At 51.8% G+C, this 26089-nt stretch overlaps 8 protein-coding genes and 1 pseudogene across 9 annotated transcripts, besides 1 other annotated feature; 3 read left to right on the plus strand and 6 right to left on the minus strand.

Moving 5' to 3' along the window:
- Nucleotides 1–408: 408 nt before the first annotated feature.
- Nucleotides 409–2219, plus strand: NCS54_01206300 (annotated as a pseudogene). The gene is made up of 6 exons: nt 409–627; nt 675–812; nt 860–1033; nt 1089–1599; nt 1648–1764; nt 1819–2219.
- Nucleotides 409–2219: a sequence feature.
- A 315-nt stretch (nt 2220–2534) lies between these two features.
- NCS54_01206400 (Hypothetical protein) lies at nt 2535–3896 on the minus strand (the record flags this gene model as incomplete). The annotated part of the gene is made up of 4 exons (XM_053157313.1): nt 2535–2733; nt 2794–2964; nt 3019–3228; nt 3289–3896. 4 exons carry the CDS (start codon nt 3894–3896, stop codon nt 2535–2537), a joined length of 1188 nt encoding a protein of 395 aa, XP_053013288.1.
- A 1318-nt stretch (nt 3897–5214) lies between these two features.
- NCS54_01206500 (Rhamnogalacturonan endolyase) lies at nt 5215–7072 on the minus strand (the record flags this gene model as incomplete). Its single annotated transcript, XM_053157314.1, has 5 exons — nt 5215–6036; nt 6099–6376; nt 6427–6540; nt 6594–6820; nt 6873–7072. 5 exons carry the CDS (start codon nt 7070–7072, stop codon nt 5215–5217), a joined length of 1641 nt encoding a protein of 546 aa, XP_053013289.1.
- A 441-nt stretch (nt 7073–7513) lies between these two features.
- On the minus strand, nt 7514–8888 carry NCS54_01206600 (Hypothetical protein; the record flags this gene model as incomplete). Its single annotated transcript, XM_053157315.1, has 7 exons — nt 7514–7775; nt 7830–7925; nt 7981–8339; nt 8399–8466; nt 8528–8564; nt 8618–8637; nt 8684–8888. 7 exons carry the CDS (start codon nt 8886–8888, stop codon nt 7514–7516), a joined length of 1047 nt encoding a protein of 348 aa, XP_053013290.1.
- Nucleotides 8889–10162: 1274 nt separating this feature from the next.
- Nucleotides 10163–11934, minus strand: NCS54_01206700 (MFS domain-containing protein; the record flags this gene model as incomplete). The annotated part of the gene is made up of 4 exons (XM_053157316.1): nt 10163–11048; nt 11104–11294; nt 11347–11551; nt 11609–11934. 4 exons carry the CDS (start codon nt 11932–11934, stop codon nt 10163–10165), a joined length of 1608 nt encoding a protein of 535 aa, XP_053013291.1.
- A 1566-nt stretch (nt 11935–13500) lies between these two features.
- On the minus strand, nt 13501–14564 carry NCS54_01206800 (EVE domain-containing protein; the record flags this gene model as incomplete). The annotated part of the gene is made up of 4 exons (XM_053157317.1): nt 14078–14564; nt 14005–14022; nt 13837–13953; nt 13501–13787 (listed from the first exon to the last, which is right to left on the minus strand). Exons 1-4 carry the CDS (start codon nt 14550–14552, stop codon nt 13501–13503), a joined length of 897 nt encoding a protein of 298 aa, XP_053013292.1. The 5' UTR covers nt 14553–14564.
- Nucleotides 14565–14932: 368 nt separating this feature from the next.
- NCS54_01206900 (Hypothetical protein) lies at nt 14933–16493 on the minus strand (the record flags this gene model as incomplete). The annotated part of the gene is made up of 2 exons (XM_053157318.1): nt 15577–16493; nt 14933–15521 (listed from the first exon to the last, which is right to left on the minus strand). The coding sequence occupies exons 1-2, from the start codon at nt 16365–16367 to the stop codon at nt 14933–14935; spliced, it is 1380 nt and encodes a 459-aa protein (XP_053013293.1). The 5' UTR covers nt 16368–16493.
- Nucleotides 16494–17846: 1353 nt separating this feature from the next.
- Nucleotides 17847–19081, plus strand: NCS54_01207000 (Hypothetical protein; the record flags this gene model as incomplete). The annotated part of the gene is made up of 2 exons (XM_053157319.1): nt 17847–18533; nt 18595–19081. The coding sequence occupies exons 1-2, from the start codon at nt 17929–17931 to the stop codon at nt 19079–19081; spliced, it is 1092 nt and encodes a 363-aa protein (XP_053013294.1). The 5' UTR covers nt 17847–17928.
- A 4535-nt stretch (nt 19082–23616) lies between these two features.
- On the plus strand, nt 23617–25193 carry NCS54_01207100 (MFS domain-containing protein; the record flags this gene model as incomplete). The annotated part of the gene is made up of 2 exons (XM_053157320.1): nt 23617–24660; nt 24711–25193. The coding sequence occupies 2 exons, from the start codon at nt 23617–23619 to the stop codon at nt 25191–25193; spliced, it is 1527 nt and encodes a 508-aa protein (XP_053013295.1).
- Nucleotides 25194–26089: the final 896 nt, after the last annotated feature.

Consider the following 26089-nt stretch of genomic DNA (forward strand, 5'->3'; position numbering starts at 1 on the left):
GTGTTGTTTGGCTTGGTGTCATGGCTGAGGCAGTGGAGACGCATGTGTGACGCCACTTGCCAGTTGTCCGTCACACAAAACCTCACTCGGCAACCAACATATGCAGGCCAAGGCCATCCCGTCTCACCGAGGGCATCTTCTCCTCATCGGGCTTGACTACACAAGTAGGCTAGCTATTGTCTCAACTTGGTGACTTCTAACCAATCACGCCAATCCCACATCCCACCATCGTGGCCTCTGTGAGGGAGGATTACAACTCCACACCCTGACACCCTCGAATGCAGGATTCCCTGGCTAATTCGTATGCAATGGACATCGAGGGTATCCATCAAATAGTCTACTACAGACTCTCTTGTACGTCTTATTAACGTTCTTTAAGTAGATGTTTTAACCCTCACCGCGGCCCAGCTCCAACGCCTCTTGGAGGCGAAGGTGCTCACCAGCGTTGATGTTGTGAAGCTATACTTAGCCCAGATCTCAAAGCACAACCATGCAGGCCTTCACTTGAATGCCGTAATTACTGTCGCTGAGCGCGACTCGCTTCTAGCCCGTGCCCACGAGCTCGACCATGAACGCAGTCAAGGAAAGGTTAGGAGTCCTTTTCACGGCGTCCCCATCATTCTCAAGGTCGGTTCCCGTCGCCATTACAGCCCTTAGCCATTAATCATCGACAGGACCTTTGCAACACGGTCGACTTACCAACAACCTGTGGATCATTCGCCTTCAAGCAAGGCAGGCCCAAGAAGGACGCCAATCTCATCCACACACTTAATGATGCTGGGTTGATCATTCTGGCCAAGGCGAACCTGAGCGTGAGTCCAATTGTCCAGACGAATCACAACGTGCTAATTGAGCGTAGGAACTAGGCAATGCCAAAGGATTGGGTCTCATGGCCGGTTGGTCTGCTGTCGGAGGTCAGGTTCGTTCGCAACAGGCCCCTTCGGCTGCTTGCTCTGCTGATCAATACCACCAGACACAATCGCCATATATCGAGGGGGGCGTCGCCGAGAACGCAACATGGTTCACCAACACTGTCAGATCTCCCAATCTAACTTCCTCTTTGACATACATCACTGACACCTGCCTAGGGCCCCGCAGGCTCCTCATCGGGCAGCACTATTTCTGTTGCTGCCGGCTTTGCTCCAGTGTCTCTTGGCACTGAGCTCGACGGCTCCATCATGATGCCAGCCGCCAGAGCCGGTGTATACGCCGTCAAGCTCACCCCTGAGAGTGTCGACAATGACGGATTCCAGCCTGGAGCGCCTGACTGGGATAGTCAAGGCCCATATGCCAAAACGGTGACAGATATTGCGACACTCTCGGCCATCCTACAGCTCCACAATCCGGATTACTATCAACCATTGACGACGTCCTGGAACGGACTCAGGGTAGGCTTCGTCGATCCTTCGTTGTGGCGGGGCTATCCCACGGCCATTGAGCCTGTGGAGGGCTTCTTTAATCAGACCGACAATGCCCTGTTCGCTGCCCAAGCAAAGATCGAGGAGTCAGGCGGCAAGGTGGCTCGATCGGTGCCAGTTGCGTCATGGGAGGATATCATCGGCGCCATGCCCGACTTTTCACAGATGGAGGAATTATTTCGTATGTTGCTTGGCCCATCCGATATGCATGCTTGCTAATGCCCACCAGCCTTTCAGATGAAGCGGCGATTCCCCAAGTTCCTCCAGTTGTTCGAGGGCGTCCCTCAGACCCTTGAAGAGCTTATCAAGTTCAACGAGAATCATGCTGACCTAGAGTTTACCGAACGTTAGTGACAAAATATTATGCTATTCATGCCATCAGACTGATGTGAACTCCCAGGGGACAACAACCAAAAGGGACTGGAAGCTGGGCGCGATACCACCATCACGGAGGAACAGTACGACCGCAACTTCAAGGCTCTACGTGGAGCTGCATCTCATACGCTACTCAGCTTGATGAAAGAGTACGACGTCGATGTACTCTTGGGGCCGTGCGACTCCCGGTTTGCCAGTGTGGGTGCTGCCGCCGGGTTCCCTGTTTGCAACCTCCCTCTCGGCTTTGCCGACTTCAATGGGCGTCCCTTTTCGCTACATGCTATTGCACCGGCCAATGAAGAAGCCAAGATCTTCCAGGTCATGTCGGCTTGGGAGGCGTCGTTTCCGGATAATGTCCGCCCGCCTCCCTTGCTGGTTGATGACACCTTTCCTGTGCAGCAGACTGTGATGGAGGATGTCAATTAGATAGAAGATGATTCAATCCTTTTGATCCATCTGAGCAAATATGAAGGCCACCAGTCCAGATGCTCGTTTGGAATAACAATTCGCCTGAGAATCGGCTTCATGTTTGTTGAAAATGCTTGTTGAAATTGAATATGTACACCAGAAGATGAAGCTCCAACTGGATTTTTTTTCGCCTCATATGCATGCATGCCGCTATCAAAAAAGGTACGCCGTTATACCCATGCAATTTCAAGTACATCATCAGGTTCCCTCTGTTTTGAGAGGAACCGTAATTATTTGTCAGTAATTATCTGTCAATAATAGGTAGACAGTTGCTTAGTTCAAGACAAGACCAGCAATCAAGGCAATGGCGCCTGCATAGCCGAATGACAGGGTGCTGGCGGCATTGGTCGCTTGGGCGGCACCAGTCTCGGATGTTGTCGAGCTGGGTTCGGTGGTGCTAGAGGTTTCGCTGGGAGACACGCCCTTAGCTGAGCTGCTGGGCTCTCCAGACGACTGAATGACCTGATCAAGCCTGAAATTTGTCAGTATGCGAAGCTGAAGCGAGGAACATGGGCGGCATGGAACAACTTACATGTGGATGAGGCCGTTGTTGGTCAGCACGTTGGCCTTGATAACCTTGGCGTTGTTGAAGTAGATGTCATCACCCTTGATGAAGACACGGACGGTAGTCTTGTTGAGAGTTCCGATAACCATTCCGTCGGTGAGATAATCGGTGTAAGTGACCTGGTCCAAGGTGTGGGCGCTGTGAAAAGAGTGTCAGCAGTGCTCGGGGCAGAGAATTAAGCTGGCAACCTACAGGAGCGCTCCTGTGAGCTCCTCCTTGGACAGCTCGCCGGCGTCCTCAAAGGCCTTGGTCGAAGGCGCAAGGCAAGTGACGTTCTTGGAGTGGTCAAGCGCAGGCCAAAGTCCGGTGGCGTTCAAAGCCTTGTCCAAACCTTCGAGCCTGTCGTCCTTGACTGTGACTGTGCGGACGGTGACGGAGCAGGGCCTGGGAGGGAGAAGAACGCTAAGGTCAATTGTGTCAGAGAATGCTCCAATGTCTCAGTTCAGATTGACTCAAGCTTACCTGTTGACAACCTGAAAGGTGTTGGCATCCTTGGGTCCCCATTTGCCATCAATAGTAGTCATCGTGACATCCTGGGCCAGACCGGATCGCAGGTTCACCTCATCTCCCTTGATCTGCTGTCGCTTCTCCTTCTTGTCGCTCTGATCAACCTTGGAAGCAAACACAACCTGACCAGTAGCCTGCTTTCCGAAATCTTGAACGAGGTCCGGTCCAGCAGTTCGGTTGTTGAACTCTTCGCTCTGGAGCAGAGTAGGGACAGTCTTTCCTTTGGGGTCGTCGAAATCCGAAGACTGGAGCGACGCGGCCATGATGTGGTAGGAGAAAAATACTTGGATGTCATCCTCGTCGAGCGCAGTCACGTCTGTGACTCCAGCATTCTTCAGGTACTTCTCGATAGCATCGTTGGTGGGGACAAGGACCGTGATGTCGGTGGACTTTTCGGCGAAGCTCTTGGTGAGTCCCTGGGGAGCAGCGGCGATCAGGGAACGGAAGAGGGAGAGAGTAGGGTAGTTGGAGATGGCGTCGGACAGCTCTTCGGGGAGGGATTGAGCGCCCACCAGCGAGAGGAGGGCGAAGCTGGCGGCGGCTTGACACAGTGAGGAACGCATTATGGTGGAGACGTTCTTGGTGGTTGCGACAAAGACAAGCAAGCAGGCCGAAACTTGGGCAGCCTAATCTTTTATGGCGACAGGGAGGTCAAGATCACGGAAGCAACCGGCAACAGATTAAACTTGGCGCAGGCCTAGGCTCAAATAGTTGACAGCCTGCTTCTGCCGGGCAAATAAGCGGCTCAACCAGACAGCCACAATTGAGGCTGCAGGCGTAATAATTACAGCAGTTGCAGGGCCAAGGTGCAGGTAGGAGCACAACCCAAGCCTCAACTGTCAGCACAGTGTCCCATCTGGTAGATCAGGTGGCGTCAAGCTGAAAATGAGCTGACAGGGATGGAGCCAGTAAGCGGCGACCTTTTTGCACATGAGCCCCTGTAAGAGGCACCTAAATTCTCACCCGCGTGCACCAAATGTAGTGGCAGCGTGCTACTGGGAGTCTAGAAGATGGGGCGCAGCAGGGCTGAGCAAGGGAGAGACGAAAATGTGACTCTGGGGGAAATCTTTGTCTTACTTGTGGCGGGCGGCCGACCCCAGCCTGATGTCTTGATGCAGGAATGGGACTTTGGGGAGGTCGTTTTGGATGAGGCAATGAAGGAGGATGGTATTTAAAAGCAATAGCAAACGCCTTGACGCCTTTTGGGGCAGAAAGCAATGGCTTGGGTGGAAATTAGAGACGCCTCAAATGAAGCTAGCTGTTTGCCTAAAGCGGAAAGTGTTGAAGTTAGTCCAAAGTCACTTCAGCGCCATGGCAATACGAATTCTCCTTGCAAGTGCCGATTAGCCAAATCTTCGTATTTCAATGGAGCGCCTCATTTTGTTCAAAGCTTCTCCGAGGCAAGATCCAAGCGCTTTACGGTTGATCGACGCAAAGCTGTAGGGTAGCTTCACTCCAGGATCTCGATGGATCACCACCACACTAACGGGTCCATTGCAGGAGCTAATTTCCAATGCATTTACAGGGGACCGGGTGCGATGTTAGGGGCGGGTAGTTAATGATTCAAGGCGCTAGCTTTCAATCGCTGTTGCATTTGACTTTAATGTTTCATGCAGGGTTTCTACTCTGATGATCCCAATGGAACAACCCACGAAGATGATTCCACACCATCTGAATGTGCTTTCCATGTTGTCGGTTTAAAGGTCCCAAGGCCCCTTGAAGACTCTATTTTCTCTCCCTTTTACAGGATCGTAATCGGCATTTCACGGCGAGTCGTTCACGCGCAAACACTGTCTGACATGCTAATGATAGCGCTCATCTACTTGTCCCATTCGCGCCTAGGCTCTCTATTTATAGTCCGGATCCCATCACTTCCAGCGTCTAAGCCAACATGTCAATACTGTCAAAGCTGACACCTCCACTAAGATACTTCGTGCCAGAGCTTCCGGTCACGATGCTGATGGTCATGATCTGCCACTCGCTCGTGCTCTGCTTGAAGGCGCTCTTCGGAACCGTGAACTCAAGCTTGACATTGTTGCCGCGGTAAGTGCCGGTTGTCAAGCTTCGCGTGCTCGCCTGGTTAGTTGCTCCGGGTGTGCGTGCTGACCAGTCGTTGACCTTGATGGTAGGTCGTCCGTTGATGTAAGCCTGTGTGATGCCAAGACGGATTGTGTGATCCTTTCCGAGCTGTGCCTGGTTCAGCCGGAAGTAGACGAGGTGGTTGTTGTTGATGTCCTGCCACATATATCCGGGGAAACCATTCGCCTTGGTGGTTCCAACAATGAAGTTGCCGGCATCCCAGTTGGCCAGTCGCTTGTCAGAGGGGTGCATGTACGTAGGCTTCATCACCTTGTCCTCAAAGTTCAAGAAGCCTCGGGGTGTGCCGTCCCATTCTCCAATGCGCCAGATGGCGTTGTCGTCGGCGGGATCGGTGGCCTTGACAGTGTTGACGGCTGTGCCAGCGCCCTTGTTGATGGTGACTGTTCCGGTATAGACCTCCAGCTCCTCCTTGTACACAGTCATGGTGTAGGTACCGGGGATGATCTTTTTGATCGACCATGCGCCCTTTCCAGCTGAAGCCACTCCCCAGTACTGGGCCTGGGCGTTGGACAGACCGACGGTGTAAGTGTAGCCGTCCTTCATGTTGGAGATTCCGACACCCGAAGCATAGCCACGGTCACCCCACTTGGTCCATCCATCCAACTGGTAAGAAAAGTCAGTAAAGTCGCCGAGGCTGTCAGGTGAGCAAGACGGGAAGAACTTACTCCGAGGCCATCAATCCAGGTCCAGTCCGCGTTGCGAGCAAACAGGTTGGAGTTAGGAGCGCCCCCATCAGTGAAGGTCAAGACACTAGGGCCCTGAAGACCGAATCGCATGGGATCCGTGCTACCCATGTTGTAATAGTAAATGTCGTACAGATCCTCGCCGGTTGCATCGGCCCGGGTGAGAAGAGATCGGAAAAAGGGACCGCCAGAAGCCTTTTCGTGGTTGGAGCGGATCATGTACAGACCAACCTTGCCGTTTGACTTGCCGACGTAGTCATCTGGTTATACACTTAGCCTCAATGCCTTTTGATCATTCCGGCTCACTTACAGTCCATGGTGCGTCCATAGGTGTTTCCCTGGTAGTGCTTGCTCTTGGTGATGCCGTTGCTGTTGATGCTGACGTCGGAGGCCTCGATGTAAGAGCTTCCAGGATCATAGTAGTCTGTCCTTGTTAGTATTTCTCCTTCTGATCTGCAAAATACCTGGAAGACCTACCGGCGTCGGTAGAGGCGTGGCTGAAAATGCCAGGCTTGATGCGCACAATATATCGCATGGCCGAAATGCTGGTATCGGCCTTGTTGGTGAACAGATAGACATTGTTGTTCTTGTATCGCACCACAATGTAATGCTTAAGAGTTCCGTGCTGGACTGAGACCTTGATGACATTGCTGCCGACAGAAGCGATAGAGACGGTGCTGGCTCCAAGACCAGATTCGACATGGCTGATCGATTTGTTAGCATTGAAATCGATTGCATAACGAGTTTTCTGCTTACGTATTCTTGCCGCCCCAGCCGTTAAACTCCTGGCCCTTGTACTTGAGCGAGTTAATGTCGCCGTTGGACTTGCTGACGCTGATGACAAGGTCAGCCCCTGAGTCGATCACGTAGTTGCCATTCTGGTCCTTCCAGCCCCAGGCTGCAGCGACAGCCACAGGCCAGAGCAATACGGCAAAAAGAGTCGTCAGAAGCAACATGTTTCAGACTGAGCGATGTGCTGTGAGGCTCTCACAAGCTCTCAACGACACCCAGTGGCTCTTATATAACTTTCAGCACAGGTCCAGGTCGCTACATAGCCTCCCTAATCGACTCATCACATGAACTTTATATCGTCAGGCCAAGCCCGCTTCACCGGCCGTCGCGGAACGCTCTTGTCCAGTTATGGCAGCTCAGCCCGGCCTATCCGTTATTGAGCACTGACTTGCACCGTTTTTCAGGGTTCACAGGGGCATTAAAGCCGAGGTGGGTTTGTGGAAGCCGGTGCTAAACCGATTCCTCAATGGCGGAATATTAAAAGCGGGTTTACGGACTGGGACCGTTAACAGGGGTCGACGGAAGGACGACGGAGCTTTAATCAAAGGATAGGACTTGGCCAAACGTAAATATAAGATAAACCCCTTTATTTCAAAATTCCATGGCTATGTCGGAATTATGGCATCTCTCGGAACACATACAGATTCAGTCCTACTACTGGACGCTTTCCTCGCTTCGACCAAGACACCCTTATTCTCAGGCTGGCCATCGTTGGCTCCCTCTTCCATGTTGATAGTAGCCAATCGTCTCTCGGATCCACTACTTCCTTGTTTCGTTGCAGCCCATGAGTGCGGAAAGTATCGATTGATCAGAGGCTTTGCATAGGGCATGCAGGCGCATATAATTCCTGACCAGGTTTCAATGACGCTGCATCCTGATTAGAACTCGCTGAGCAGTTGGTTGAGTTTCCATATAACGTACCTCCATTTCAAGCTGTTTCCCCCTCGATAAGTTACGTCCAGGTTGTCATCTAGTTGTATAGTTGATACCAAGCGGAAGATGCTCACAAAGAAGACACTGCAATCCAAATTAGTTACGACTCGTAGATTAGTACCTCATAGGTGATCCTCACAAGCCTCCTGCCATCAGCACGACAGCAATACCAACTTTACGGCTCCAGGGAACCTTCATGGGGCGAAGGAGCCAGAACGGGAGAAGAAGAATGACCGCATCAGTTGCAGAGTTCACAGCTGCACTGACAATCTGAATGATGATTGTCTGTTGGCAGGCAGCTTGACCAGGCGCCGTGCATTCGAGAATGGCTGATCCCACAATGTTCACGATAGCGTTGGCCACGACGATGAACAAAACTGCATATGAGCACATCTTGAAGTAGACGTCGACAGTGAAGCGCAGATAAAATGTCAAGACCGAAGCTTTGATGAAGACTGTTGCAATGTTGTAGACCGGTAGGCCACCCCATTTTGTGCTCTGTACTCCCAGAGAGATATCAGTTATCCAGGCCGGTGCAAGTCCACGTGATGACTCACCTTGAGAAGTATTTCTAACGACTTTGGATCGATATTCCAGATGTGATCCCCAGAGCCAAGGCGAGCATCTAGACGTGTCGCTCTGATCAGCTTTTGACCACTAACATGGACGGGTGCTTGGCAACGTACTCAAGGCGGAGTCTACAGAAAACAATACGGCAAAGATCTGTTCAGGAATTTTAGTTAAACTCGGTAGAAACATATCATATATTGCCATACCGTGGCGAGAATAATGAGAGCTGCAGACTATCAGTAACAGGACCATGATCGATGATGTTCACTCACTGTCGTCGACATGCCACTTGTGAACGACCCTCTTGCTCGTCCAAAGGCGCAAGATGACAATGGGTATACAGAATACGGGCATCAGAACCGAAGTCCAAAAAAGCTCTTTGCTCGGACCTTCTGTGTGAGAAAACAAACCCCCGGAGCTCGAAGGGTGAGGTATAGGCAGGGGGACGCCCGATCCTTGTTGACCGTCTGGATCCATGATGGGTGGGCCCGTTCCTCACTTCAGGAACAGGATTAGTTCCGAATTCTGGAAAACTTGGAAGAAGTACAGTAAACCCTCATGGTGGGCGATATTCCAGGTTGTTAGCTTGGGCATGTCACAGCAGCCAAAAGAGAGAACGCGGGAGAGAAATGCCGTGCGGGAGGGGCCGTTATTAAGAAAACAATAGGGCTGAGCTGCGCAGGACGAAAACATGGGGGACTGGAACTCACGCAATGCGAAACGCAAACAGCCAAGAGCCTGGTTGCCGTGCCTGTTCTTCGTTAGTCTCACAACAAGGTTCGACAGCATCACCAAGGACCGGAAGGGTTGAGACGGCCACAAAGCCAGATCATGACGCTATTGGAGCCACAACTGCCGGCCGGCCAACGGGACTGGCGAAAAACAGGGACGGGAATGTCGTGGCGTTGTCTAGTCCCAGGGGCTGCGACCCTAGTCCGATCTGATCGGCATTCTGCGGGCGCTGGGGGTTACCCCCGAGATGACGGGGAGAGCCACGATGAAATGAGATGGATATTTCCGGGGAGGCCGAGGTAATAGGGCTGATGGGTTGTATCCAGCATCTGCATATCGTATGTTCGTTGTGAGATAGGCCCAAGATGTTGGGATCTACAAAGAATGCGTCAGGTATCAGGGATCGACACGGAACGGTTAGGCACATGCCGGGAAACAAGGGACCAAAGCCGATTTGCAAGTCATATTTCGGTTTTGACTCGCGTCAGGCCTGTTCTCTGATCGAGGCGCCTGAGTTGACACACAGTCCCTAGTCGTGGCGCCAATGGCAGATGTCCCGAGCTCTCTCTAGCAACAGGCCGGGAGAGTTGATCGAGGAACGATGTTGCCCAATTATCTCGATCGATTTGAAAGTTGTCAAGGTACCAGGGAAGTAGGCGCGTAAGAATGAGCTAAGCGGAGGTTGTCTTGCGGATAATGCCGCCAATCAGGAGATGGGGAGCAGGAGGATGCTACTCAGTGGCCGAACTCTAGAATGATGTTCTTAGCTTCTTCGATAACGGCGTCGAACGGCAGGCCTTGCCGTGATCCTCTCAAGCCTGGATGCCAGCTTGCCTTATTGGGCGATTACCCACAACGCGCCACAAACGAAGAATATAGGGCATCACATGGGAATCTTTATGGGATATTGTGGTCGGTGGATAATCATTATTGGTGGCTTCTTTAAAATTATCATACCATGAGTCTTTCACTTGTCATAAGCGCCCCAGGCGCTTCCGCTTCAAAACATAATACATCATCTACATCTGTTCCTTGTCCAGTCCCTGGGCAGCAGCCTCATTCTGGATCTCAGCCTCAGTCTTGTACGACTTGAACTTCCTCGCGGGGATACCCTTGGCAAACATCTCATCAAGCTCCTGGTATGATCGTCCAGCAGTCTCGGGCTGGTAATACCAGAGATAGGCGAGCGAGAACAGGCAAAGACCGCCAAAGATGAAAGCAACCTTGGCGCCTAGGTTTCCCTGGTCGGGGTTGAACATGAAGGGGATGACAAACTGCCACATGACGTTGATGCAGTTTTGCACAGCGTAACCAATGGCGATGGTCTTGACGCGAAGACGGGAGGTGGAAACTTCGCAGAGCAGGGAGAAGGCCGTCGATCCGATCGAAACGTTGTACCACCAGCTGTAGATGAGAATAAAAGCAACCGTTCCAGTAATGGCAGGCTGCGAGGAGCCCAGACCGAGACCACCAGTGATGAGGAGGAAGATGGTGAGAATCACCAGACCCCAGAAGGTGAGAGCACGTCGACCGACCTTGTCAACCATGGCAGCGGCCATGAGGTTGCCGACGATGGAAAGCACGGGCTGAGCGATCTGAATCTGGTAGCTCTTTGTCGTCGAGTAGCCCGCAAGCTGGAGATAGTAGGTGAAGTATCCAGCCACAAAGGCGATACCGGAGAAGGCCTGAATGCAAAGGGGCATGATGCTGATGATGGTGCGGCGCAGGTTTGACTTTCGCAGGCATTCCATATAGGTGACGCCATCGGTTTCCTTTCGAACTTGTTCGAGTGTGAGCTCAATGAGAGCAAGCTTCTTGTGGCCGGCCTCGCCGTCGTGGCCGAGCTTCCGAAGGCTTCGAATAGCGCGATCCCGCTTTCCCTTGGAGATGAGCCACCATGGCGACCTAAATAAGTTTGTTAAAACGGCTCAACGGTTCTTGTATCGGTTGATGAACTTACTCGGGCATGAAAGGGAGGAGAAGAGTAGCAACACCGGCGAAACCAAACTGGCAGCAGAACACAGTTCGGTAAGCCCAACGTGTCTCGACGTCTCCAGTGTAGTTGATGACGATAAAGGCAACCAGAGGGCCGATACCATAGGCCACACCAACACAGCAAGTAAAGACGCCACGAAGAGCCAGGGGAGTGATCTGTGGAGTGTCAGACGGACTATCCAACCAAAAGTATCCAGAATCGTCCTACCTCTCCGATATAGCTGATCATGGTGGTGGCAACAGCACCAATCATGAAACCGTTGATCAGCTTTCCGATGAAGAAGACCAGGTTCGTCGTAGCAATAAACTCGACAGTAACGGCGATAAATGAGACAACGAGGGCACCGGCGAGAACGTTCTTTCGACCAACCCAGTCTGCGAGTTCGGCCGAGATGAGCGAAGAGATAACGGCCCTGGACAAAAATTGTTAGTGGCAGAACAGACAACTCAAGAGGCTAGTAAATACATACGTAGCAACAGGAGCACCGCTGAAGGCGGACTGCCACTCAGCCGGGATCACATAGTCATCGCCAAACTTGAAGCCAAAGTCCTTGCGGAATTGAGGGATACCGATGACACTGCCAGCAGCCTGAAGATCGAAACTGACAAGGATGATGCACCAACAGGCGTAGATGCACCAGGCAGAAGCCCAAGGGTACTTGACAAAGGAATTCCAGATGCCAGTTTCGTGATCCTCTTGATCAGCAAGATGACCGAGCTGCGCATCCTGAGCAGCTTCAACCTGCTGAGCTTCGATCTTCTCCTCGCCGAGAGACTTGTCTCTGGTATCCGCCATGATGGCAAGTAATTGTCAAGATCTTGCGAGGAAAGATTGATCGACAAGAGTGGGTAATGATCAAGGGAATAGAAAAAGAATACGAAAAAAAACGAGGTGGAAACTTCGAGTTATTATAGCAACTTTTTCTCCCACCCGGGGGGCGAATGACTCGTATCTTGACTCGGTAGCCAACACCTCCAAATGCCCCCGACTAATGACATCTGGGGACCCCAGATTCCGCCCTTTGATCGTCGTGTGATGTCCCTTCAAACGGAAAAAGTCTGGGAAATCAAGAATAACCCATGTCCTTGGGTGCTTGCGATTGCCTATTCCAGACCCGCTGAGTTCTTAGCATCACCAACATCCAAGATGCGGAGTCGTTTGCGGGGTCTCGCCTAACCGAAGAGTAAAGCGGGCCGACTAGGCTCGGTGAAGTTGCGAATTGGAGGTAAGAAGCCAAGTTCTGGATCACCTTCTCCAAGAAAAAGAGTCGAATAAGTGAGCCGAGCTGATTCTTGGCTCAACCCCTTAGCCATCAGGCGATACACACACACACACAACTCCAGACCGTTGAGAAGCCGGAACGGGAAAACAGTGCCTAATGTTGCCCGTGCCCGGCCAACGCCCAGTAACAGGGCCATGATACATGAACATTTCCAACACAACGCTAGCCCAAGACGGGTCAAGAGGAGGCGGTAACGGGTCCAAGGTTCGGCATGTGCCATGAGCAAATCGGAGTGGGGAACGGTTCGCCGAAGGAACAACCGTTTGCAGCGTACAATCTGTGATACGCGGTGTAGGGTATCAGATGAGCCCAGGGGAGTGGTTCACGGCGGGGACAATCAAGCACTTTCACGGTGGATGGAGTGTCTGGCTGAGCAAGGTAGCAAAAGAATAAGTCTGAACTCTGCTAATCTGCCATTTTTATTAATTGTTTTCCTTCGTAGTGGAGCCACTATTAGTTACTGATGAACATTACGCAATGCGTCTCTGTTTTGATGCTTTGGGTTGATAATCGGGTCCAGATTTAGAGCCCAACTTCGGGGTACGTCGGCAAGAACAAAGCACAGCAAAATATGGGGACCACAAGCATCTGGGGGCGGAGAAGTAAGCATATTGTTTTTATTCCGGGGAATCAATCAAGAGCTGAACCCATCACCATGGTCGTTGCGGCGCATCTCCTCAGCTCACGGGGCCGCCAAGCACTCGTGGCAATCCCACACTTTATCCAAGACGGGAATGGGCTCAAACTCTCCAAGGGAGGTATCGTCCCAAACAGGCAAGACGAAGCACTGCTCATCACACGGAGCTAGCTTCGGCTAGGGAGAGAAAAATTGTTCACGGCATCAAACATTCAAGTTGGAGACCCCTGGCCGGAAACAAGGCATCACGTTGGAAGATGATGTTGGCGATGTCTGACATCCTTTCTTCCTTTACCGAACTTTGTCGGCAATGCGGCAAGTCTGAATCGTATGCCATTACGAGTGCTTCTAGTCTTCTACAGAGATTAAGGTGGGCAGTGACGACTATAACAGCCAGCTAACAAAATAACAATTACCAAGATACTCCAACTCATCTACGCCCCTATTTAGGCCCCTGATGTTCTAGCCCAGCCTCAGATGCCTTCTTGTCGGCAAGTTCACAGAGCGTGTTCCACTCATCAGCACTGACCTTGGTCACGCTGAGTCTCGACTGCTTGATGAGTTGCATCGCCTCCAAAGGCCCACCAGGCTTTCCAAGCTCGCGAAGCTCCTTGAGGTGAATCGGAACGGCAAACTTCTTTCGGAACTCGACATGCACAAGATCCCAGATGGGCTTCTCCTTGGTCGACTTGGGATCGTAGTAAGGCGCGCCTGGTTGCCGTGCGGATTCTAAGACGGGGTGTTAGGAGGTCCATGGAAAACGTGCTGGGCTGCTTACTGTCTTCAGAAAACTCCTTGACAATTTCCATGGTGCCCATGATGCCAGGCTCTTTGCAGTTGCTTGCATAGAAAAAGGCTAGATCACCAACGTTCATGTTTCTCATGTTGTTGCGAGCTATGGAGGATCAGTACTGTCGAGTTGAAAGTTGCCGTTATCTAGACAAACCTGCATAGTTTCTGATGCCTGTAATCGTGTAAGCCACCGTGATATGCTTTGAAGATGAAGACTGAAGACCTACCATCCCATCCTTCAGGCTCATCCTTATCCCGCAAGTCATCAATGGAGAACTTGACATCAATGCCATTTACGATGCGCGTCTCTGGTTCAGCCTTCAGCAGCCAGTACCACTGGCCGTCATGTCTGGGAGCTTCAGGATTAATCGCTGGGATCGAGTCCACATCAGAGTCCTCAGACGCGGCACGAGCACTGTTCTGAGCCTCCTTTTTAGGTGCATCTTCTTCTTGAGACTTCTTCTTCGGCTTTGGCGCATTAACCTTGGTTGTTGTTCGACTCTTGGGGGCTGCCTTGGGCTTCTTGGGTTGCTTCTTCTCCTCTACTTTGACTGTTGTTTTCTTGGGGGGAGTTGGTTCCTCACGGACTGGCTCATCGGGTGGCTGGCGGCCTTTTGATGCCGCCTGACGAAGAGATCGTCTTTTTGGCACGGCTTCGTCATCGGCGCCAGAGCTAGGCGCACTTCTCTTTCGAGGCGGCATCTTATTCGTGGGTTGCTGGTTGAGGGATAGAGTTGACAGCTCCCAAACCTTGATGTACGCGACGTGAGGCGACGCGTCTGTGGCTGAGTAGCAATTTCAGCCACACATCACCAGCCACACCCCAAGACTCGATCAGAAGGACTCGATCAGAAGGACTCGATCAGGCAGTGACTGAGCTGTCAAACACACAAGATAGTGAATGATTCCATAGTATTGAATTTCTAACTCAGAAAATCTGGGTGAGATACTCAACAAAAGCCTGAAAGTGGGTGGCTAGCCCGTAGTGACCTGCGACAAATCTGGGATTCTGCTCAATAACAAACATCCGCCCATATCCATCATTCCAAATCCATTGGTATCATACTCCTGTTCCTTTTAATTCAAATCCAATTTCCGTCAGTCTGGGTATCCTTGATCAAGATGGACCACAGAAGCTCGATCACGCCCCGCAGCTCGTTGAGCTGTCCACCCTCAAGCAGGAGGAAGACCTGGTGGTTGTGGATCATCTCGGGGGTATACAAGGATGCGACCCGTTCGCTCTTGTCAATATCAAGCTCCTCTTTAAAATTGTCCAGATGACCGTTGATATCGTGGAGAACGTCTGGATCCAGTTCCAGGAACTGTGTGTATGAGATGAGTCCCTGGGGAGTCGACCTCGTATCTGACTCGATCCATTCTGAGCCATGGTTTGTGAGAATTGTGGTGATGGCCTCGGAAAGATCTACCAGTGACCGCGTGACTGTAGGGTCAATGATGCCTGGTGTTGGGTGTGAATGGCAGAGTTTGGAGAGAAACACGACAATCATCTGGATGTGGTCCTTCAAGTCGTACAGAGCTCGGCGGATGCGACAAACAGCAGGATGGGGCGGTTGTCGTCGAGACGATCTGGGTGACTGAGGCGGCTGAAGTTCCTTGTCGGTTTCCTTGAGCGGGAAATTCATCCATTTAGTACGGAATTCGTCAAAGTCACTATTCATCCATTAACATTACTGTATCGCCTCCAGTAGCAAGGATGAAGACTCACACTTTGAAAATCGGCAAGAAGTCTGCAAGTGTGTTTTGCATGTCCTCTAATTTTTCTAGACAAGAAGCCAGCGCCATGTTGGTACTGAGAGGGATGTCCTTCGCCTCTAAGGTGGTTGGGAGGATGCTGTCTGTCGAGTCTGTCGTCTCTTCTGTGGGCTTGGACTTGAGGTGCAGCATTTCGCCTTGAGCACGGAGGAGCTCATCTCTGAGGTTGGAAATCCAGTCCCAGACACTTGCGCTGAGAGGCATGTCGTCGGCGTCGACGTTGGAGCCTTGGGCGACCCAGTGCTTGGCATAAGCACCTAGCATGGTCTCTAGGTCCTTCGCCTGTGTCAAGATACCCTTGCATGTGGATTGTAGGAGCGATAGAGTTGAAACTCGAGTGCCTGCAAGTTCGCGCGCAAGCTTTGCGACATCGTCGAGCGACGTTATCGCTGTGCAACAAGATTTGTGGCAGTCGATGGGGTTTGCAGAGAAGGTGTCGTCATCCAGGGACGTCTCTTCAATTGAAGCCGACGGTTTGGCTTCGGTAGCTTCATTGTGGGGCGTCGGCGATCGTTCTGGTGACTGGCGCGGGCTCTCAGGAGTGGGTTTCTCGACAGCTAGCTGGACTTGGGGCGTATAAGAAGACCCTGGGGAATGATGCGCTTGCGGGGGGAGGAGAGGAGATGTTGGTCGCGAGTGGTGGTACAGTTCATGGTCATCGTCATCCGGAAGCGACAAGACGGAGGCAGCGCTCTCGACCTCCAGCCAATCGTCGGCGATAGAGTCTCGACGCTTCTCGGCCATAGCGACAATGATGCGATGGAGAAAACGACGGCGAAAGCGATGCGATGGCTTGGAGAAGGAAGCAAAAGAGGAGAAGTCGAGAGTTTGTATGTAGCCTGCTCCAGGCAGACGTCGCGGCCTCGATTTAACGATTGGGCGCCTGCATGCGACGACAGGACACGCGTAGCCCCCAAAACGCTTAGGTCAGCGCCTGCGTCGCCTGTGAATGGATATGGCCCAAAAAGCGCCATCTTACGTCGAGGCATTCGCAAGCTTTCTCACCTGCAGCTGCCACCTGATTTTCAGCCTTGAACAGGGCATATTTTGCGCTTAAGCGAGGGTATGTTTTTGTAGGGCTGGGTGGAAGGTTTTTTTTTGTGGGGGGTTGAAAATGAAGCCATCGCCAGTTGGACTGGTAGTGTCAATTGGCAGTGCTGGTGGGAATGCGTGTTAGAGGCCAAAGGCGCCCATCCTAGCATTGCATATGGATCCCTGTAATCGCATTGTCGCCATCTTTCGCGCATTTGCACCTGCGCATGATTTTGTTCATCCGCAGTCAGGGCATTGATCCAGAGCTGTCACCAAGACATGCAGGAACAACATGTTGGTACTGAGTCACAAAGTAGCTTTCTATGTCGATGAATGTCAGTACCTACATGAAGAATCGTTGGGGCAAATTAGGCCGAGATGCCTGCACGGCTCACCTCAAATTTAGAACAGGGTGCTGAACCTGCGCAGGTCACGGGTAGCTGTAGAGGAAATGTCAAACGGTCAAACACGGTCAAGTTTGGAGATGGAGCAATGCAGGTTGAAACTGGACAAAGAGCCAAGACAGCTATTTCATCTCGCCGAAGATCCTAATAAGAGCTGGACATGCATTAATGTTTATCCCTTAATCATGGGCTCCCAGGATGAGACAAGGGTGCATACGAGAACGAGGCCCTCGACATACTACGTCGTCGTGCTCAAACTGACGACAAACAAGAAAAAAAATAAAGTTTTTCTAATACGGGTCGTGCTTTTCCTTCAAATGACCCCATTCGCTACGCCGTACCACTCCGTACTCTGTCGTTTAATCTTGATTGGACCGTGGCTTCCTGGTTTTCTCGTAAGATGAATGGGCGCACAGTCTCCCATCCCGCGCCGATGCCGACCCTGATGATTAATATCGTCGCGCGCGGTTATGACAAGGCCCAGCATCAAACACTCAACTTCTCACACCACATCACCCAATCACCACCCTCAGATTCCCCAAGAATGGGGCTGATCTCGTGGTATATCCGCTTCCTTGCCGTCTTGGCCGATCTTGGGGCTGAGATAGGCCTCGGTAGTTCGGAATTATCTCTGCTATAGCAGGCGAGATAATGAGCCTCGATGACGGAAGTCAGGTGGCTTGGTAAGGAGCCATTTGTCAATTGGATACGTGGCGGTGGGGCTGGTGTTCCTGTTCCTGCTTGAGGCCATGCTACCTTGTGGATAAGCTTGTCTTGAGATGAACTATATATCATGTAGGTCGCATCTCCTTCTCATCCCTCTACTCATCTCATCACCAAGACGCAGCTTCGCATTCACATCCACAACAATGCTTCGCCAATTCCTCCCCCTTGCCTTCCTGGCTTCTCAAGCTGTGGCCTACGACCAGGTCCTCGGCTTCAAGGCTGCTCCCGAGTACGAGACTCGCAGCCTGGACGAGATCTACAAGGCCGCCCTCAAGGAGGGTGACACCGTCACCCTCTGGCATGGAGGTGATGAGAAGAACCAGCAAGATGGCTTGAAGGCGGCATTTGAGAAGCGATTCCCCGGCATCACTCTCAATGTCACCGTCGACCTGTCCAAGTACCACGACGGCTTCCTCGACCAGCAGCTCGCCGCCGGCAAGGATGCCGTCTACGTCGACAGCGTTATCCTCCAAACCCTCCACGACTACCCTCGCTGGGCTCAAGAGGGTGCGCTCCTCAACTACGCCCCCGTCGGCTTTGAGGAGATTGAGCACTCCTTCAAGGATGACACCGCCGCCTGGTACGGTGTCTACGTCTTCTTCTGGTCGGGCGCCTGGAACACCAAGAAGCTTCCCGGCATCAAGTCCCCCGTCGAGTTTGAGGACTGGCTGCGACCCGAGTTCAAGGAGAAGCTGGTGTTGACCTACCCCAACGATGATGACGCTGTTTTGTGGGCCTTTTATATCATGTAAGCTCTACCCAGTCTAATGACACAATGATGCAAGACACTAATTCGGTGTTTTCCGTAGAATGCAACAGTATGGCGTTTCTTGGTTTGATCGCCTGCTCGCACAGAAGCCTCGCTGGGTCCGTGGAACTCAGACGCCCCTGACTCTCATCAGCGACGACAACAGCACCTCTGCCGCCTACTTTGGTGCTTCCGGCAGTTTCCAGAACGCCGACACCATCTCTTTCTCTGTGCCTACCAAGGGCAAGTACGTCTCCTGGCCCCAGACCGCTGCCATCCTGAAGGATGCCCCCCACCCTGAGGGAGCCAAGCTGCTGCACAACTTCATCCTGAGCCCCGAGTACCAGCAGAACTCTGGTCTGTGGTCTGTCCGTCACGATATTCCTGCCCCAGAGGGATCCCCCAGCCTCTGGAACGAAACTGCTACCAACCCTGCCGAGTTTGCCCGCTTCATGGCCGACCGTGGTCTGGTCGAGAGACTTCGCTTCTTCTTCGAGAGCCGCATTGGAAGCGCTCAGGGCGACAGCCCTCTTGAGGATGACATTTAAGTAGCTATAAGCTGTGGTACGGGTTGTCAGAGTTGAGCAGTCAGCTGTGGCAACTTGGAGGGAAGTGGATGTAGAAAAGTTAGCCAGGTCCTGTATATAAAACTCACATAGAATAAAAGTCTTGACCTCAAGCTCCTTTTGCGGAGATTGCTTAGTGCATTTCCTCCACTTTCACTTTCATGTCAGTGACCTATTAGAACTCAATCAACTCAAACAGCTTGTGGCATCTTAAACATGAGGGCATGAAAGCGAATGGTCTAGTTCTGGCGCGCCAGGACTCAAGAGGACTAACCTCTGCCTCTATGAAGGAAAAAAAAAAACCCTACTTAGTTAATAGCATATTTGCGCAAAGCGAACCCATCTGGCTGACCTCCTAGCTCCATCTGATTTTCTAAAAGCAATTTGAGAAACCACCCATCCATCACATCATTGGCAAACGCCTCTCCAAGAATGGTGTAGCTCTCTTTTGGATCATGTTGGACTTTCCGAAACACAAGCGGCACTTTGGATCCGGCTACAACGACAATAATGTCTCCATTCTGTGTGTTCTCGGGGACCAATGCCATTGTTCCACGATCAGTAACTGCAGGCCGTCTCTTATATGACCACATCAACACAGCGGACATAACTATACCGTTATGCCGCTGTCTTTGTCTGATATCATCTCCTAATATCGAGGCTGTGGAATGGCTTGGATTGAACTCATCGCTCTGTGTCTCGGTCTGTTCCATCTGCCGTATGTAGTCATGGAACCACCTGCCAACGTTGTCGGTTGCTAGGCAGCCTTCTCCGTTCAGTCCAGCCGTCATGGTTTTCCAGAAGAAATCCCCAAGATGCTGGTCAGGCGGCCCAGCTTTGCGACTCGAACTGCCTATACTATGGTGGCCGCACAGCCACCGTTTGTAGTGAAGCAAAGTTGAGCCAAGGTTCCTCGGTGCTCCTGGGTGAATAGGGGATGAGGGGAGAGGTGCAACCTCTTTGACGACGTCAACAGTAACTCCCGAAAGAATAAGTGTGTCATCTTCAACTCTGGGGGCACCGACAGTCGATTCCTTGACCAGAAGCCCGGCCTTGAATGGCAGGCGGTCCACGTATCGAATGAATGGAACGTCGTTGTAGATTCTGGTCCAATCTGGCACCCATGACGGCAATCCTCCAAGCTCATCACTGAATTCTGGCCCAGTCCTTGTTGTGCACGAGAGGATATCCAAGCTGCCTCGAGCAATGTACCATCTGGCGAGCCTTTTGAAAACCTCATGTGGACTCAAGTGATAATTGGGGCCGAAATCATCGGTATCTCGATCAAGATTGTAGTCATCTGCGAGAGCGAGAACGGCAAATATCTTGTCTCGAATATCCGAGCATTCTCCTGAGCTTGTGGCTAATAGAACAGATAATAAAGGCCGTTGATGTCTAGCCGCTGATGATTGCATAGACCGTCGTGTGCTCTCTATCTCGAGAACTGCCTTCACGCTTGTCTGGGCTGTTGCTGAAAAGTCTCTCTGGGATGACCCCGAGCGATGAACTCTATGGATTAGCGAAGCGAAGCTGTCCCAGGAAATGCGGCTATCGCCAGCCATAAGAGTGACGTGCTTTGCCAGCGCAACTTCTTGGAGAACCCATAAGCGCCTGAACCATGGTCTTTCTAGAAGCTCACCCAGGGAGCCCAAATCCGCGGGGGTGGGAAAGTCTTTGTGATCCGCAATGGTGAAGTCGAAACCAATAGTGTTCCAATTTGCACCTTGACGAAATGTGTCCCATTTGGATGGGATGAAAGATTCAAAAACTGTTGTGGAATGCAAATCCGCTTTCCCTAGCCAGACGAGAACTTCTCGGGCTTTTTCATATATAGTTCTCATGTTTCGAACCTGGTGTCCGCGCTCGTCGAAGTCATCCTGGTTGATGCATAATGCATCAACCCAAATAATCCTGTCGAAACGGGCATGACGTAGATGGATTAGAGCCTGATGAAGATTCGATCCTATCCCGATCATCTGGTCATTGCATCGGACTTGTTTGACCTTGACGGGATCGCCCCAAGCGTAAGAAAGTGCCAGGTAGGATACTCTGTCGGAATGCTTGCAGATACATAGCTTGCAACTCAGCTCGTCGCTCCTAGTGCCCGGCTCGAGTACCAAGACTCGGAATTCTCCATCTTCAAGTTGAGAATACGCCGGCGCAGAGAAACTAGACTCCTTGAGCGCCTTCGCCTGGTCATGTTCCTCTCGGATAGAGTGACGCATGCCCCCGTCCCTATTGAGTGCGTCAGCGATAAAAAACCAAAGCAACACCGGATTTAGAGCAACTTCGCATGCAAAAATAAACATGGCAAAGATTTCTTCCCAGGTCCACGGAGGAGGCGAAGAAGTGGTCTGCAAAGATTGACGAGACATGCAAGAAGGGTTCTGGGGAAATCCTAAATATGAGCACTTGAGTAATCTGAAATTAAACCCTGAAGGACAGTACATACTAAGACGGGTATGCTTTAGGCTAGGAAAGCGTCGAGAAGTCATGGAGAAGGATGCCATCCTGTCGCGGCGCGCACCCCAGACGGTACTCCGCAATTGAGGGGCCCCTCGTTTGATGACTTGTCGAGGCAGCATGGATGCAGTATTCCGCATGACAAAGCCAAAAGAAGAAAAGGAAATGCTGAGAAAGGGCGAAAAAGGGAGGAGTAAATTGCAGTTCTAGGAACACATACCGCAGAATGGTTGCCTTATGCGAATAACGAAAATATCAGATAAGAGCAGTAGCTGTGTGTCGACAGCACATCTGCATGCAGTCAAGGCTTGAAAGAGCTTACTCAATTGGTTCGATCGAGCACTGCCCCTTACGAACCTCACCAGCCCATAAGGACCAACGTCATCTACCAAGCCTGTTGAGGCGTTGCTCGCAATGGAGGTTTGAAAGAGTCTATAGGGTTGGTCCTGTTCAACACAGCTGCAATTAGACCGATTTTACTGCAATAATTTTGAGCACAGTGCAGATCGTCAACAAGGGCTTGACATGAGAGCGCCTCTCATTGCTTAGTCCATGCTATCGGTTATGAGACCGACAGCAGTCTGCAGGGCGTGTCCCATCTCGAAGCCACGCCCGTACAAGCTTAAAACACCGCCCTGCCTCGACCTAGCAGCGCAGACTCTAAGACGAGAAGTCATCCCTGAACATTAGGTAGCTTGGGTCCTCGGTAGTTTTTAGATGACCCTTTTCCGTCTCTGGCCCGGTTTCCGGTCTCCCACGGCCACTAGTGACGCTGGCGTCGAGAGTCTCAAGAAGCGCCGCAACATGCACGACATACTCCCTCCAGTGGACCTAACGAGGACTGCCGTCAAGGTTGGCGGCAGTTGGACAATCCAGCCCGGGAACTCTAGCCCTATTTTTATAAGAGTGGCCACAAGTCCGGGGAAATAACCTAAGCTATCATCCTGAAATTAGAACCTATCAAGGACTACTCATTCTGCCCAAATAGGCAAGCTTTCGGCGTAGGAGCTCCCAATACGCGTAAGGGGGGTTCCTTGCTCTTATATGCACGGAAGCTCTGAAATGTAACAACAAAAACTGGCAGCTGGCCCACCTGAGGGATGCAACGTCGTCTCCAGGCGGACATTCGGGGTCTATATCTCCTCGGCTAAGTATCCGAGGGTGTCACGCGTCGACCCCAGCATCTAACGTTAACCTCTCTTGAAGATATATAATCGAACGTTTGTTTCTCCGCTTGGACTGGTCTGGAATCCGCGCATTCCACGGGGATTACTTGTTATCGCCGGCGGTCGACGGCATCAAGGTTCGGTTGCATCAAATACTGTCAGAATCTAATCTGTTTCAAGTTCTGTTGAGGAAACCGGGGTTCCTAGCGATCCCCATATCCTCTCCAATCACTACCTCACCGCTTGGACTCGAGGGGTTTCGAAAAGCTACTGCCTAATCGTCGCGAGTCAGTTGATGTTCTCCAACAGGAAATCTGGCCCACCTGGGCCCGGCAATTGGAGAGTATTCGGGCCTGTTCTGCGTGCCCCAGGGTCGCACGGACTCTATCGCTTTGCGGAGTCTCCGCATCGTCTCCAACAGAGCACCTGTCTCATTTGGAGAGGATCTTCGGCCTCCTCCACTGCGGAGGTGACCATCTGGTGCCGCTCCCAGCCATTTGCCGTCGAGTGACGTTTGAATTTTTCACAGAGGTTGCTTCGGCAGAATTATCGGCTCTTCTGGACCAATGATTGTGGGCTCATGAGAACTGGAGTGGCGGCTAACATCCCCATTCTCCACGTTTTGGGGCAGTTTTTGGGGCGGCTCAACGTCTGCTTGGTGATGTAACCACGGGGATGGGCCTTGATTTTTGCCCCGTCGCGTCGGGTCGGCTTCGGAAAAGGGTTCAGGATAAAAGAATGGCATTTCCTGTCAGCGGATATCGTGTATTAAACCAGCTCTCCAGCCATCAGCGTGTCTGCGTCTTGCTTGTGCGGCATGTTTGAATAACCCGACACCGACGACACTTTACAATTCAGCATCAATCCATTACAAGTCACAAAGACACGATGCCCGACACGTCGAAGCCCCACGACGAGCATGTGGACGGCAAGTCCAGCCTCGAGTCCAACGCCGAGGAGGCGATTCCGACTGGCGCCCTCGCGATGGACTCGATCCACAGACAGCAGGTTGAGAAGAAGTTGAAGCGAAAGCTGGATGCGAGATGCAGTCTCTTCGTTCTGATTTATATCATGAACTACCTGGATCGCAACAACATCGCGGCGGCACGACTCAAGGGTCTCCAGGACGATTTGAAGCTCGACGACACACAATACGCAACATGTCTGAGCATTCTTTATGTTGGATACATTCTCATGCAGGTTCCTTCCAACATGTTCATCAATCGGATTAGCAGGCCGTCGCTGTACATCTCCTGTGCCATGCTTCTCTGGGGTCTCGTCTCGACCCTCTCTGGAGTCGTCCACAACTTTACCGGCATGGTTCTCATTCGATTTTTCCTTGGATTTGTTGAGGCTGCGTTCCTTCCCGGTGCTCTTCTGATCCTTTCCAAGTGGTACACACGTCGGGAGCTTACTACTCGCAACGCCATCCTGTTCTGCGGTAACCTCATCTCCAACGCCTTCTCGGCCCTCATTGGAGCTGGTGTCTTGTCCAACATGCAAGGGGTGTTGGGTCACGCAGCTTGGCGTTGGCTCTTCTGGATTGAAGGAGCTATCACAATGGCTGTTGCCCTCTCTGCAGCTATTATTCTCCCCGATCTTCCCCACAACTCTCGAGGCTTCACCGAGGAGGAGCGACAGGTTGCACAGCTCCGCATGATTGAGGACGTTGGAGAAGCCGATACCGACTCTTCTGAAGAGGGTATCTTTTATGGTTTCAACCTGGCTATCAAGGATGTCAAGATCTACATCATGATGCTCACCTTTACGGCATATGTCGTCGGTCTCTCTTTCAACGCCTTCTTCCCCACCCTGACTGGAACTCTTGGTTTCGAATACGTCCCTACATTGCTCATGAGCTCTCCTCCTTGGGTATTCTCCTGCATCGTTTCTCTGATCAATGCCTGGCATTCCGACAGAACAGAGGAAAAGGTTGGTACCGCAACAACCCTGTTGTGTAAACAAGCTAACAACTTGACTAGTTCTGGCACATCGTGGGACCTATTTGCGTCGGCATTGTAGGTTTTGTTATCAGCATGTCCACCCTCAACGTGGCTGCTCGTTACGTTGCTCTTTTCCTGCAAGCCAGCTCATACGCGGGCTTCATCGTCTTTTATTCGTGGATCAGTTCCTCATTCCCCCGACCTCCGGCCAAGCGAGCCGTGGCCATCGCCATGATCAACGCCTTCAGTCAGCTGGGCAACGTGGCTGGCTCGTACGTGTGGGATCTTCCCGAGAACGGCTTCCGCAAGAGCTACGGCATTGTTCTGTCCATGTTTGGCGTCACCATTGTCGGCTGCTGGATCTTCCGCATGATCTTGGTTGACTTGAACAAGAAGCTCGATGCTGGCGAGTCGGCTTGGGAGACGAGACGCGATGTGGCTGCCCAGACGGCTGCTGTGGAGGTTATGGACAACCCAGACGAGGCTCTGCGCATGAAGAGGGATTTCCGATACTTGATCTAAGCGGGAACAGGCTGCCTAGACAATGGCGACGGAAGAACAGTTGCAGTTGGCTGAAGGTGCTTATTTGTTCATTAGCCTTGGTTTGAACGCAATATGAGTCTCACCAGCACCACATCTCTCACACCCTTTCGCGACGTCAAGATAGGGTTCTGTCATTTGACTAAGGTTACGAGAATCTTACTATACCCTGTACTTTAAAATGACAAAGAAACAGTTGAGAAATGACTAAAACAAGGACTCAAAGTTATCCAATGCTACCAAACCTTGGGCTTGGGTGAGAGGTTGATGATCTAATCTGGATGTTGCGATACAATCGATAAGACCATGAGCCAACACAAACAGCAACGATGGGCGCGTTCAACGCGAAAACGCGCCTTGCCGGACCGACATGGGATTTATCATGCACCGATAAGCATTACTCACAGCTTAGCACGGCGCGAACAAAGCATATCTTGACAATTAGCGGCCGCCCATGCACAGCATCTGAGGCCGTCAGCATTTCTTTGTTCCCCCTCACCTCATGTTGACACGTCGACTTGAGCTAAGCCAGACGGGTCACCTTTCCGGATGAACCCAACCAACGGGCGGGCGGTGAACCCGGCGGTTTTGCGGGGGCTCTCTGAGCAAGGATACGGGGCAAGACAAGAGGATGACGCTGGATTTATCCAACAAGGTGGGGTTACGGCGGGCGGTGAAAATGGCAGTTTTGGATGGGAAGAATGAGTGATAAACAGTGAATTTGCATGGGAAGGGAAGTGTGTGTGTGTGACGGGATGGGGACAGAAAAGCCGCAACCGAGCGTGTGTAAGAATCCGATGCAACTCTCCCCGCCCTCGGCAGTCTTGTGTGTTCGTTGAGTGCCAATCGAGTCAAGAGAAGAGCCTGACAAAGCAGGC

The sequence above is a fragment of the Fusarium falciforme genome, chromosome 10 (assembly GCF_026873545.1).
Source record: "Fusarium falciforme chromosome 10, complete sequence".
Lineage (NCBI taxonomy): Eukaryota > Fungi > Ascomycota > Sordariomycetes > Hypocreales > Nectriaceae > Fusarium > Fusarium falciforme.